The sequence below is a fragment of the Synchiropus splendidus genome, chromosome 16 (genome assembly GCF_027744825.2).
Source record: "Synchiropus splendidus isolate RoL2022-P1 chromosome 16, RoL_Sspl_1.0, whole genome shotgun sequence".
In the NCBI taxonomy this organism is placed as follows: domain Eukaryota; kingdom Metazoa; phylum Chordata; class Actinopteri; order Syngnathiformes; family Callionymidae; genus Synchiropus; species Synchiropus splendidus.
Window position 1 is genome coordinate 7,656,500 of NC_071349.1, and position 12,294 is coordinate 7,668,793.

A 12,294-nucleotide genomic window follows, 5' to 3' on the forward strand; every position below is an offset into this window, starting at 1 on the left:
TTCAGGTGTAATTTCCCTCTGACTCTGCCTTTTAAAAAGGCATATGCTGGAGCTTTGACAACTTGACTGCCTTTCAAGTCACAAGTAACAACGGTCATGACCCATTCGGGTCCATTCGTCCTAGTACGATATTGGTCGATCGCATTGGCGTCCATCGCTGATGGTAAGATTTAAATCTCTTTTTTTTTTCAGTGAAAAGGCAGAGCCCGCTAAAAGATGTAAGTTTTCATTCTGCCATCTTGACACGCCCAAGTGCAGATGTTGAGTTGGTGTTCAAGCCACGTGCCGCCTTTGTTGTTTGTGAGTTGTTTTATTTTGTTTTATATTATTATTATTATTATTTGTTTTATTTATTAACAGCACTTTATTTCGAGGCCCTTGCCTAGTTGGTGGAACCCCCACTGACCATAGCAATAAATTCTATTCTGATTCTGCGTGAAAAGATATAACGTTAAAAAAAGGGACAGAAATGATGAGAACTGTGCTTCTCTCTGCTATTTTACGACCTCTCAGATCAAGTTGAGATGAGTTGTTGTATGCTTGAACGATAATAATCTAGTACCGGTCAGAGTGTGTGATTTAGTTACGTTTAGTTGTTGGTTGTGTGATGTGACTTTTATAGACCCTAAAATTAACGTTAAATGTTGTTGAATTTACAGCTGACGCTCATGGGTGAACCATATCAGTGACGTCAGCTTTTAGGTTTCCTTCTGACCAATCAGGTGCCGCCGAAGTCAAAACACTTCCGTTTTTCCTACCCGCTTGCCTTTCCGGGGGAACGGCCGGTGTGCTCCCGCATCGTCCGTCTATACAGCGCATAGCCAAGGTCCACAGACAAAAACAGGTACATCTTCAGGCCTTTTGTACTTTCAAGATGTGTCCACGAAGCAGCGAAAACAGCTTCAGTGGCCAAGACACGTGTTTCAGCTCGCTAGTAACGTGGAGTGGCTGCAGCTAGCCTCCAGCTAACTTTCGCATGGTGTCATTTGAGCTAAAGCTGCCTCCGTGTGGCTGCAGTTGAACTCTCCTGTCTCTGTTTAGCCACTAATGTGTTGTCTCTGCACAGATGGCTCCGAAGAAGGCAGAAGCCCCCAAACAGCCGACATTAATAGGCCGTTTTGGCACCTCTTTAAAAATCGGAATCGTGGGATTGCCTAATGTTGGGTGTGTATAGTTGCACGGTATCTAAGATGTCAACAAAGCCGAGGTAGCTGCTGACTGTCCTCTGATGCTTCCTTGTAGAAAGTCAACATTTTTCAATGTATTGACCAAAAGTCAAGCTGCTGCCGAGAACTTTCCGTTTTGCACCATTGATCCAAATGAGAGCCGAGTTCCTGTTCCTGATGAGCGCTTTGATTTCCTCTGCAAGTACCACAAACCAGCCAGGTATTGGAGTGACTCAAACCTCACCCGCGGAGCTTCCATCCCACCGACTCACTGGCCTATGTTTGTTTGTGTTGCCTTGCAGTAAGGTCCCTGCCTTTCTAAATGTAGTGGACATTGCTGGTCTGGTGAAGGGAGCACACTCAGGACAAGGACTTGGAAATGCTTTCCTGTCCCACATCAGCGCGTGTGATGCCATCTTCCACATGACACGTAAGTTGACACCCCTGCAGCTGTTGGGAAGTACAGCTGAGGACCGACCAGGTGCCTGCAGAGCTCCAGACACCCGTGACTGTGTGATTTATTCAGTGGTTCTGTTGTTTTCTCCTCAACATTTGCATGTCTTACATGTCCCACTCTGTTTGTATTGCAGTGTTTATTTGGCCTAGAGAGGTTTGTGTCTTATGATAACTAATTTTCTGTGAAACAATATTAACTTGAGTCCAAGTGAAACGGCCCTGGCAGTGCTCACTGGAACATGCAGTATCCCGCACGTCGACATTATTCCCAGGCTGTTAACGTAAAAATGTTCAGGTCACTGTCATTCATTACACTTTAATAGTATTCACTTAGGTGTTTGGCGCCATCTTGTGGACTAAGATGGTGTACTTTTATTGATCTCCTGCACCTTTGGTTGTGTCGAGTTGAAGGGGTCAATAGCACCTTTGACTTATTTTGTGTGACGCATTTGTGCTGTAGATGATAGTAACTTTTTAGAATTGTTTTTGCTCTGCCACAGAAACTTCCTTCCTTCCAGGATCCTCTTCATGTCAGTTGTGTGGTGTCTTGGTCACTCTGCACCTCTAACTTTGTCTGTCTGCAGGTGCATTTGATGATGAAGACATCATCCATGTGGAGGGATGTGTCGATCCTGTGAGGGACATGGAGATCATCCACGAAGAGCTGCGGCTGAAAGACGAGGAGATGATCGCTCCTATTGTTGACAAACTGGAGAAAACCGCAGTCAGAGGAAACGACAAGAAGCTCCGGCCTGAATATGTAAGTTGTGCTTCCAACAACAAACCAGCCATTTTTAGACACAGCTGTTGACAATGTGACACCCCGTCCTTTGCTCCAGGACATCATGATGAAAGTGAAGAACTGGGTTGTAGAAGAGAAGAAACCCGTCAGGTTTTACCCAGACTGGAACGACAAAGAGGCGAGTCACCAAATCATCTGTTCTAGTTTGGTGTTTCTGGTCAAGTCGTATAGTCTGACACTTCATGCTGCTTGCTTGAACAGATTGAGGTGTTGAACAAGTATCTCTTCCTCACATCGAAGCCCATGATCTACCTGGTCAATCTGTCAGAGAAGGACTACATCAGGAAGAAGAACAGGTGGTAAGTGCTGACCCTCATGTCTCCAGGTTCGTCCACACGCTGACCATCAGGCCAGACTCTTCTTTTTACAGCCTCCGCTCGTGTGTCCTTTCTGAATGTGAATGCAACATTGAGTGTGTCTGTGAAGAAACAGAGTGGTGTGAAGCCTCCTTTCCCTCCTGAAAGATACGTCTGACTTCCTTTTGAGGTTGGCGAAAATTAAGGAGTGGATAGATGCTCACGACCCTGGCGCGGTTGTCATTCCCTTGAGTGGAGCGTTGGAGTCCAAACTGCTGGACATGAGTGAGGAGGAGGGGAAGAAGTATTGTGAAGAGCAGAAGACACAGAGGTGAGGCACAGCTCTCGACTTCCTCTGGATGTTCTGGCTTCCGATGGTGTTTCACTCTTTATTTTCTTCTCAGTGTCCTGACCAAAATAATCAAGACGGGCTACGCTGCGCTCCAGCTGGAATACTTCTTCACAGCCGGACCAGATGAAGTGCGAGCTTGGACTGTGAGGGTGAGTGGCTTTAGTCCAAGTGTATTTGACTTTGCTGCCAGATCATCATCAGCAAGTGCCTTCTGTCTTCTCTCACCCAACAGAAGGGCACTCGGGCTCCACAGGCTGCAGGGAAGATCCACACTGACTTCGAGAAGGGCTTCATCATGGCAGAAGTCATGAAGTTCAACGACTTCAAAGAGGAGGGCACTGAGAACGCAGTCAAGGTTCCTCCACGCTTAGATCTCTTGTCAAAACACGTCTTCACAAAGGAAATGAACACACTTCTTCTTTCCAGGCGGCTGGCAAATACAGGCAACAGGGCAGGAACTACGTTGTGGAGGATGGAGACATTATCTTTTTCAAGTTCAACACGCCCAACGCACCCAAGAAGAAGTAGAAGCTTTTCAAGAACTATAAGCTAAAGTGGGGTCTGATCAACAGAGACTGCTGGATTCTATGTTTAAAGAGACAAAATGCTTGTCCACTCCATAATCAGTGCCACCGTTCACACATTGTTGATGAAACAAAACAAACCTGAGCGTAAATATGTGTCCACTCATGCATAATGAAGATACCCCAAAGGTGTTTCGGAGAGTGGTCAGGCTGGTTAGCCAAACACCTTTCAGGCTTGAATGTTAACCTGCCTGAAACTCCACAAAACAACTTGCTTCATACAGACACCTGGAATCCTGTTCTCCACTACTGAGGCTCCTGTATCCCAGTACTTTAGTTAGTCACTGATCATTTATGGTTCTTCCTGCGCAGTGACGTCTGACACACGTCCATCAGATTGTTGACCCGTGGGACCATTCTTACAATGCCGATGCCAGTTTTGCTTCATCAACTCCGCTTTCTTCGTGAACTTCCTTAAAGTAATGAGCCGCCGGGGCCATGTGTTCACCACACGTTCCCCTCGCCTGTCCTCACCGCCTCTGGTCCTCTTCACATTCATGCACCAAACATTTTGCCATACTGTGGGACACAAGCCTCTCCCGGGGCATGTCCAGCTTTCTGTCAGAGATGCAACAAATAAAGGATGATAAACATACAACAATTAAAAGACGAAGAAAAGCTCGTGTCATGACTTGGTGTTGACTGGTCCTAGTAATAGAACTTGGAAATCCATGAACTGATGTTGTGAAGGTGTCATGCTGGAGTTTATGTAGTCCAGTATTATGCTACAATATGAGACACAAACAGGAGAAAGGTGTTTTCCACCACTGTTTTTGGGTTAAAAACTTTCAATTACTTATTCTACTGATCAAGTATGAGGCGAGACTAGTGTGTTTTAATTTACCTTGACAGTGCATGTACTTATTTAACAAAGAAATGCAACATATCAATGAAGTGAAACAGATGTAACTGTTAATATCCAAATGGATGAGTGTTTTGCATATACTGTGAGTTTCCTCAGGTTAAAACTGTACCACACGTGGGGGGTTCAGAGAAAGTCAGGGGGAGTGAGACATGGGGAAATGTTTTATTGCATGAAGAAAAAGGTTTTGAATGACCAGTTTCAGTACTTTAATAGAACACAAAGTGCAGCCCCAAATTGGATTCCATTTTTAACCTGCACTTATCGTTCGATCATGTGGAATTGAACATTTTTTCAGTCGTTCAAAACTTTTAAACTGTTTGGTGAGTAACAAAAGACGCTCGCTTGTTCTAATGGAGACCAGCTGCACCGTTTCCAGCGACTTTTGTTTGACTTGGTGTTAACGCGAGGACAGGACACTCGCGTAGGTGTATTGAATGTGCTTCGGTTGTAGAGTTCGACACCCGTACGGTTGAGATTACGCTGGTTCTACCGACAAAACCGAGTTTCTCCGCAGAGAATTAAACGTCTGCATTCCTTCCCCGGGCCATTTCGTCAACAAACAGGACGTAGGTCATATGAAAATGAATGGCACCTCGCTAGACCAATCACACATCACCAGGCCTACATTCCAGCCACTCGCGTGCTACTCCATTTCCACGGCAGCCAATCGTCTTAGAGAAGAAAGGCGGGACGTCCTGTAATGTGATGCAAATTGCTAAGTCCCGCCTTTTTGTGTTTCCCGCACCGTCAATCAAAATAGAAAAAAAATCGACCCGAATTCTCCGATCAACACTGGCCGCCTTTGATTAAATAATCAAGTTGGGAGTTTAGTGGAGCCGGATCTGCCCTCGGATGCAAACACCAGCGCTATGGACGTGAACATTTAGCGCATCGACGCGGTGAGTTTGCGCTACTGCGTCTTTTATTCTCTTCGGCTAACCAGCTAGATGTGGGGAGCTAACGGAGTTGACAAAGTAAACAGTCGAACTGGGCCCGAACCGCCGCGGAGCCTCCGCCGCAAAGTTTAGAATCGCAGCCGTCTGCCTTCGCACTGACGAGAGGGGATGCTTTGCGGGGTTTTCTGGCACATTGGAGTCGAAGAACACAGAGTTTTGCTGAATCTCCCCCGCGTCTCTCCCTGCTAGCGCCAGAGCCTCGGAAACAAGGAGAAATGGCGTCCGCGGACGTGGACAGCAGTCAGAGCGAGTTCCTGCAAGCCGGCGGCGGCTCGGCGGACACGCAGGTAATCCCGGGACTCGCGCTCGTCTCTGTCGCATGCGGGTTGTGTCTTTTTTTCAGAGCACAGAGTTCACACGTTTTAAAAATTTGATGGCATGGGGTGAAGCCGTACACTTCCTGTGTTCCCCTCAATAACGGCCACCCACTTCTACCCCTGTAAAACCCGCCCATAGTGGGGAGGACGCTGGAGCCAGTCACTCGGGTCGAAGGCTGGAGGATCGCCGGTACACCTGGTCCCGAACTGGTGCCAGGGAAGGTGGAAAAGTCGACCACAAGTCGCCCACCAGCTCAAAGTGTTGCGATCGGTAGAAGGAAAGCCACCCCTCCCCCACAGCGGCTCTCCACCATTACTGTTATCGCCGTAGCTGTTAGCATGTAGCTGCTACTGATGCAGCAGGGACCGCGAAAGCACTGCATTCTGTCGCCTCTGACCGGGATTTCACGTTCACAACTGCCCCAGTATTCCACATGCTTGGTGGCATTACATCGAAAGTGGAGTGGTTTTCTCCCTTTTATTGACGCCTTCGTCTCCTAGTGGGGAAGTAGGTGTTGGCTTGGGAACGCCAGAGTTTCACGTCTTGCTTAAATGGCCTGCACTTCGACACGTGACCAGTCCTTTTGTTCACGTCCTGTAACTGTTGGTGAACTTAAACACGATTTATTGAAGCGTCTGTACGCGGTTTTCTGGAGAGAAACCAAGCCCACATCTGTAGTTTAGTTCACAGATCTAGTAATTCTATATAGTAGTTAGGTTATTCAGATTATTTTCTTTGATATCAAATACATTAGAAAGTGATATTCATTTCCAGAGCCTGGATATTTACAAGATGATATTTCAACTGGTACATTTCGTCCTTGTGCAAATCAAATGCTCCTTGTTTCTCTGGATGAGTTCTGCTCTGTTTCAGTGCAGGATAAAAAAAAGAGTTCCTCAGGCGATATGATGTATTGCAATACATCGCAGCCCTGCCAGTATTGCAGTATATTGTACATTATTTTAAGAGCTGAATGTTAATGTGCGTGGAAACAAACTCAGTCCTTCTGATAAATTTCACAGTTCGGCAGAGGAACAAACAGCTGCCCCAGACTACAAAGTAACCCCCGAGCACAGACGCACCATGTTAGTAATGTTGGATCAAGTATCATATCATGTGATCCATATAGTATAGTTCGGACACTTGACCCGTCATTTCTGAGGCCATCCATGTTGAGTTGTTGCACTATGAAGCGTTAAGTGAGGCGCAGGAATGAAATGGAGCGCTGCGATCTGATTTCTTTAGCCCGTTTTTCAGTGGATTCTTCTCCTCTCTGTTTGATACGCCTGTCTGTCAGGCTTCAGGGCACTCTGATTTCTTCCCATTGATGCCAGCTCTGCGCTTGACCATTCGGACGACCCAGCCGATGTGTGGTCTCGTTCTCAACGAATCCAAAGCTGTTCAGAGTTAGTTTCCCGCCGAGCGTCAGTAACATGTGCTGTCCATGTTTCTTGCAGACCACAGACATGTCCTCCATCCAGCTGACAGGTTCAGATCGATGGGAGGTGTTAACTCCTGTCTCGGCTGGTAAGGAAGACCAGGGAGTTGTTCACATTCCGAACTCTGGGATCGTCACGTCAAACGGCCAGTATGTGCTTCCTCTCGGGAATCTTCCCAGCGAGCCCATATATGTCACCGCGTCCGGGGAGCAGGCCACTGTCAACGGCGTGTCGGGGATTCAGTACCAGGTACCAGCAGCCGGGCCGGCCTCCTGCGGATCGTCGCTGCGGCGCCGCTGAAACCTTGTTTGTATGGCAGGTCATCCCACAGATCCAGGACGGAACCCTGGCGGGGTTCTCGGCGCAGGGCCTGGACGATGGCAGTGGGCAGATCCAGCTGCTCCAGGACGGCAGCCAGGGCAGCATCGGCATCAGCTGCGCCACCACCGCCACCACAGACCTTCTCTCTCAGGCGGGTCAGGTGCAGTCCATCCCGCTGGCCGCCGGCTCGGCCTACACCAGCACCGTGGGCCTGCCCGGCAACATCACCTTCGTGCCCATCAACAGCGTGGACCTGGAGTCGCTGGGCTTGACGGGAGCCCACACGGTTCCCATAGCGACGGGGGTGACGCCGGAGGGCCAGCTGATCATGAGCGGGCAGACTCTAGAGAACCAGGGTCAAGACAGCGCCACCAAACAGTCGCTAGTAGCTGTCAGTGACTCTGGCGCCAGTCAGGAGCTCTACGTGCCAACAACCACCAACTCCTCCTCCAGCGCCCCCCAGCTGCCCGAGACCATCGACGGCACGGGGGTCCTGACCCAGGCCACTGCGGTGTCTGCAGGGGTCTCTGACCCCTCCTCCGAGAACTTCAACTCCCATCACAATCTGCAGCAAATCCAGGTGAGTGCAGGTGACGGGAACTGACCCGATCCACTGGCTGTCCCGCTGCCAGGGTGGGACCCACTGCAGCTTTCTCACTGAGGACCTGTGGGTTCCTCCACTCAGTGTGTACAGTGTGTGGCTCTATAGTTTCCCTCTGGTCACATGACCAGCACTACCAGGCAGAAAACAGATATAAAACATAATTGGATCACTGTAATAAACCAACCTTTGCGTGACTGTGGCGACAAAACGTGGATGGTGGAGACCTGATGCAGGTGTGCGCTTTCCCTCCTGATTTCCAGGACCATGAAGCCCAGACTTTACTGTCACAGGGAGTGTGTATTGTCATGCTTGGTTGGTTGGATTTCAACATTTATCACCGGAAGTGGTGATAAATGGAAGGGAAGTGAGGACGTGACCTCGTGTCACATGGATGCGTCTGGTGTCAGTGTCAATATCCAGGCCTTTCTCCACTGAGTGAGGTGACTGTGATTCACATGTCATGCTCTATCTAGCCTGTGTTACCTCTCCACACCAGTGGGGGTGCTAGCTAGTTTGTTGATTGATCTGACAGTGACTGGAAACACTGGAGGAAGACTGATGGAGGTGCTCTCAGTAATGTTTCATCCTAGTTTTGAACCTCAAGTAAATAAGTGATCCTGAGGTGACAGCTCACATCAGCATCAGTAGTGCTGTTTTAAATGGTTGCTCTAAAAACATGATGGTCAGAATGTTCTGCCCTGCTGCTTCATCATCCCTGAACTGCATCTCTGTGGTTGGTCAGGTTTCCTCCTCCAACTCGGCCACCATCTCCCAGCCCATCCTGCAGCTCTCCGGGGACGGCCAGGCGCAGGTGGCGGCCGGCCAGGACATGACGTCGGCGGGTCAGGCGCTCCAGAGTGTCCAGCTGGTCAACCCCGGGACCTTCCTCATCCAGGCCCAGACGGTGACGGCCACCGGGCAGATCCAGTGGCAGACCTTCCAGGTCAGTCCCGGGCCACTCCAGGTCCTCCTCTATGAGCCTGGCCTCACCTGTCCCTGCTCTTCCTCCAGGTTCAGGGCGTCCAGTCACTCCAGGGCCTTCAGCTGCCTCAGGGTCAGGGTCAGCAGCTGACCTTGGCCCCCGTCCAAACCCTCCCTCTGGGCCAGGCGGGTCTTCCCAACCTCCAGACCGTAACAGTGAACTCTGCGGCGCAAGGCGGGGTCCAGTTCACGCAGGGTGAGGACGAGAGCAGCCCGGCAGGTACGGCCCTCGCCGTCCGTCACCCCGAGACCCCGCCGCTGCTCTGCCCCCTCTCACTGTTTGTCCCCGCCCCCGCAGGCATCCACATCAAGGAAGAGCCGGACTCGGAGGAGTGGCAGCTGACTGCGGACTCCACGCTGAACCCCAGCGACCTGAACAACCTCCGCGCTCAGATGGCCGACGACGACATGGACGCCATGGGTGGCGAGGGCAAGCGGCTGCGCAGGGTGGCCTGCACCTGCCCCAACTGCAAGGAGTCTGGGGGACGGTGAGTGAAGCCGTGGCCCGTCGCTGTGTCCACACACACGTTTATGAAGTGAAGCTGCGGGAAGAAAGAGCCCAGTTGAAACACGTCCAGATGCAGGCAGCAGGTGTGGGGATAGTCCTGGTTCTTCAGAGATCCCACTCTCCTCCGCTTTTGCTTTGGAACACAAGGTTCTTCATTTCAAAACTCTGTGGTTGTGGCCACCCTGGTGACTTTGCTGCAGTCCTTCAGGTGGAAACACCGGCTCAAGTTTTCCTGGAACCCAACACATCCTTTTGAAGTGCTGGTCACCAAGGTCGCAGCCCCTGCAGCCTTTCACCTGTCTGCTGCTTCAGTAACGCGTCTGAGCGCTCAAGAGGGGAGAATAGAAACCTAGACTTCTTCAGTTACTTGTCTGAAAGCCTCGCTCGTCTCTCACTGGAGACCCAGTCTGGTGGCGCCCCGACTCACCCGTGTCTCGTCCTTCTCACAGGGGCTCCGGCATGGGTAAGAAGAAGCAGCACATCTGCCACATCGCCGGCTGCGGGAAGGTCTACGGGAAGACGTCTCACCTCCGAGCCCACCTGCGCTGGCACAGCGGCGAGAGGCCCTTCGTCTGCAACTGGATGTACTGCGGCAAGAAGTTCACCCGGAGCGACGAGCTGCAGAGACACCGGAGGACACACACAGGTGAGGCTCCGCTTCTGGCTTCTCTTCAGCACAGTGTCGGACTGCTGTTCGCTCCAAACAGGTCCCACTTTATTAGTCCTGTTTCCCTGAAAACTAGCTGCACGTAAACACTGGTACCCAGCACACAGATCTAAAAATTCTCTGTCCTTGTGGGGACCTGCTTTGCCTCTCACCCTAAACCTAACCATCCAAAACACATGGCACACCTTAACCGGGACTCTGAACCCAACTGAAACGTGATCATAGTGACCCAGTTATTTTGAGGTTTTAACCCTCAAATTGAGGCTTAACTTTGGTAGTGTATTTACAAGAATTGGTCCCCACAAGTATAGCTATCCTCCAGCTATTTCCCTCATACACAGGTAACTGCATGCGAGCTGACTTCTGGCTTCACTGATATCAGTTGACCTCACAGTTGAGATATCATGCAGCACAGTGCGTCATCTAGTGGCCTCTGAAAGTGAGGACACTCATCACTCGTGGTGAGGCCGAACTCTCTGTTCCAACCGTGGTGTTGCTGCGGGCATTGTTGCCCAGTTGCGCCATTTAGTGGTGTGACCGATGCAGTTGAGATACTGTTTGTGTGCCAGAATTGAAATGGAAAACCTAGTGGCTAGTTATTCCCAGAATTCTGGCTCGGGTGTCTGTGGCGCCGCCTCACTCTTGACTCTCGTCCTGCAGGGGAGAAGAAGTTTGTGTGTCACGAATGTTCCAAGAGGTTCATGCGCAGCGACCACTTGGCCAAACACATAAAGACTCACCAGAACAAAAAGGTCCTGGCGGCGCAGACGCCCACTGACACGCTCATCACAGCGGACGGGACCACGCTGATCCTGCAGACCACCACCACCCACGACCTCGTAGCCAACCAGGACATCCCGCTGCAGCTGGTCACCGTGGCACCCAGTGAGGTGATGGAGTGATGGGGGGGGAGGGGCGGGAACTGTCAGAGACTCCTCGGCTTCTTTTTCTGTTTTTTTTTTTTTACATATGAATATATATACGTAAATATATATGACAAATATATATATTTTAAGTAAGAGTTGTCATGACTTTGTTTTTTGCAGTCTTTTTATAGGCCAGCAAAAATACTAACATTAATACGTGGTCACGATGTACACACACACACGCACACACACAGACACAAACAAACACTCGACACAATGAAATGCCTTATTTTGTATCATACTCTTGTATAAACTGCTGGAGGTGCATGTGTTTTTTTAAGCTTTGAAGATGTAACTGTAACGACACACGTGTTTGTGGAACACACACTTGTGATGACGGACTTTTTTTAACAAGTGTCACCAGGAACGGAGCGGAATGTTCAGAATCAAGACTCGAAGGTTTTCGTTGGTGACAAGGATCCAGAGTGTCTTTTTCCTTTTTCCTTTCCAATCCACGCAAACTCAATCTGGACTTTATTTGTTCGTGCTGGTGATCGTCGGTCGCTGTTGGTGTCATGGACTTTCATCATGAGTTTCTTTTGTTTATTTAAATTCTCCACTCATTTTACTGATGGATCGACATCGTGGTTTAAAAACGGATGCAAGCCACTTTGAAAAAGTGCGCGATCTCTTCCGACGTCTGCCGGAGCTGAATGTTCCTCGTCTGTTTTCGTTCTCACGTCTGTCCGGACAAAGCGTCCGGTGAATCAACGAACATTCCAGTCGGACTAATTCGCTTCTGCAATACTTCAGACCTGAAAACAATCAAGGACGTTTGTGTGTTTGATTTCGACGATGTACTCCTCATCATTTACCTGTATATTCTCCTGTGTTCACCGTGTTTATAGAAGCCATCACTTAGTTACCCCGACTTGCTTCAATGTATCAAACATTTTAAATGATTTTTTTTTTTAAGGAATTGGTGTAAAAATCGAATGTTACCTTTTTGTAAAACCTTTTTTCAAATGGATCACAATAAAGTCTGAAAGCTTCAGTGTGAACGTGTGCAGGGGGTGTGGTCACTCGCTCAGTCACGTGACACCACCAGGAAAG

General features: G+C 49.5%; 2 protein-coding genes across 4 annotated transcripts; both read left to right on the forward strand.

The window, feature by feature from the left end:
* The first annotated feature begins 145 nt into the window (after positions 1–145).
* Positions 146–4,269, forward strand: LOC128747756 (obg-like ATPase 1). The gene is made up of 12 exons (XM_053845886.1): positions 146–218; positions 723–844; positions 1,067–1,164; positions 1,243–1,386; positions 1,469–1,596; positions 2,207–2,382; positions 2,462–2,542; positions 2,626–2,723; positions 2,911–3,051; positions 3,125–3,221; positions 3,305–3,427; positions 3,499–4,269. Exons 1-12 carry the CDS (start codon positions 161–163, stop codon positions 3,598–3,600), a joined length of 1,368 nt encoding a protein of 455 aa, XP_053701861.1. The 5' UTR covers positions 146–160; the 3' UTR covers positions 3,601–4,269.
* Positions 4,270–5,267: 998 nt separating this feature from the next.
* On the forward strand, positions 5,268–12,289 carry sp3b (Sp3b transcription factor). Of its 3 annotated transcripts, none has more exons than XM_053845249.1 (9): positions 5,268–5,420; positions 5,667–5,764; positions 7,253–7,483; positions 7,554–8,135; positions 8,902–9,102; positions 9,171–9,336; positions 9,439–9,628; positions 10,098–10,294; positions 10,976–12,289. In XM_053845249.1, the coding sequence occupies exons 2-9, from the start codon at positions 5,693–5,695 to the stop codon at positions 11,215–11,217; spliced, it is 1,881 nt and encodes a 626-aa protein (XP_053701224.1). In that variant the 5' UTR covers positions 5,268–5,420; positions 5,667–5,692; the 3' UTR covers positions 11,218–12,289. The 3 variants fall into 3 exon arrangements, with proteins under 3 accessions (XP_053701224.1, XP_053701225.1, XP_053701226.1); XM_053845251.1 differs by having other exon boundaries at positions 5,367–5,420; positions 9,171–9,360; positions 10,976–12,286; XM_053845250.1 differs by lacking the exon at positions 5,667–5,764 and having other exon boundaries at positions 9,171–9,360; positions 10,976–12,285.
* The last annotated feature ends 5 nt before the right edge of the window (positions 12,290–12,294 follow it).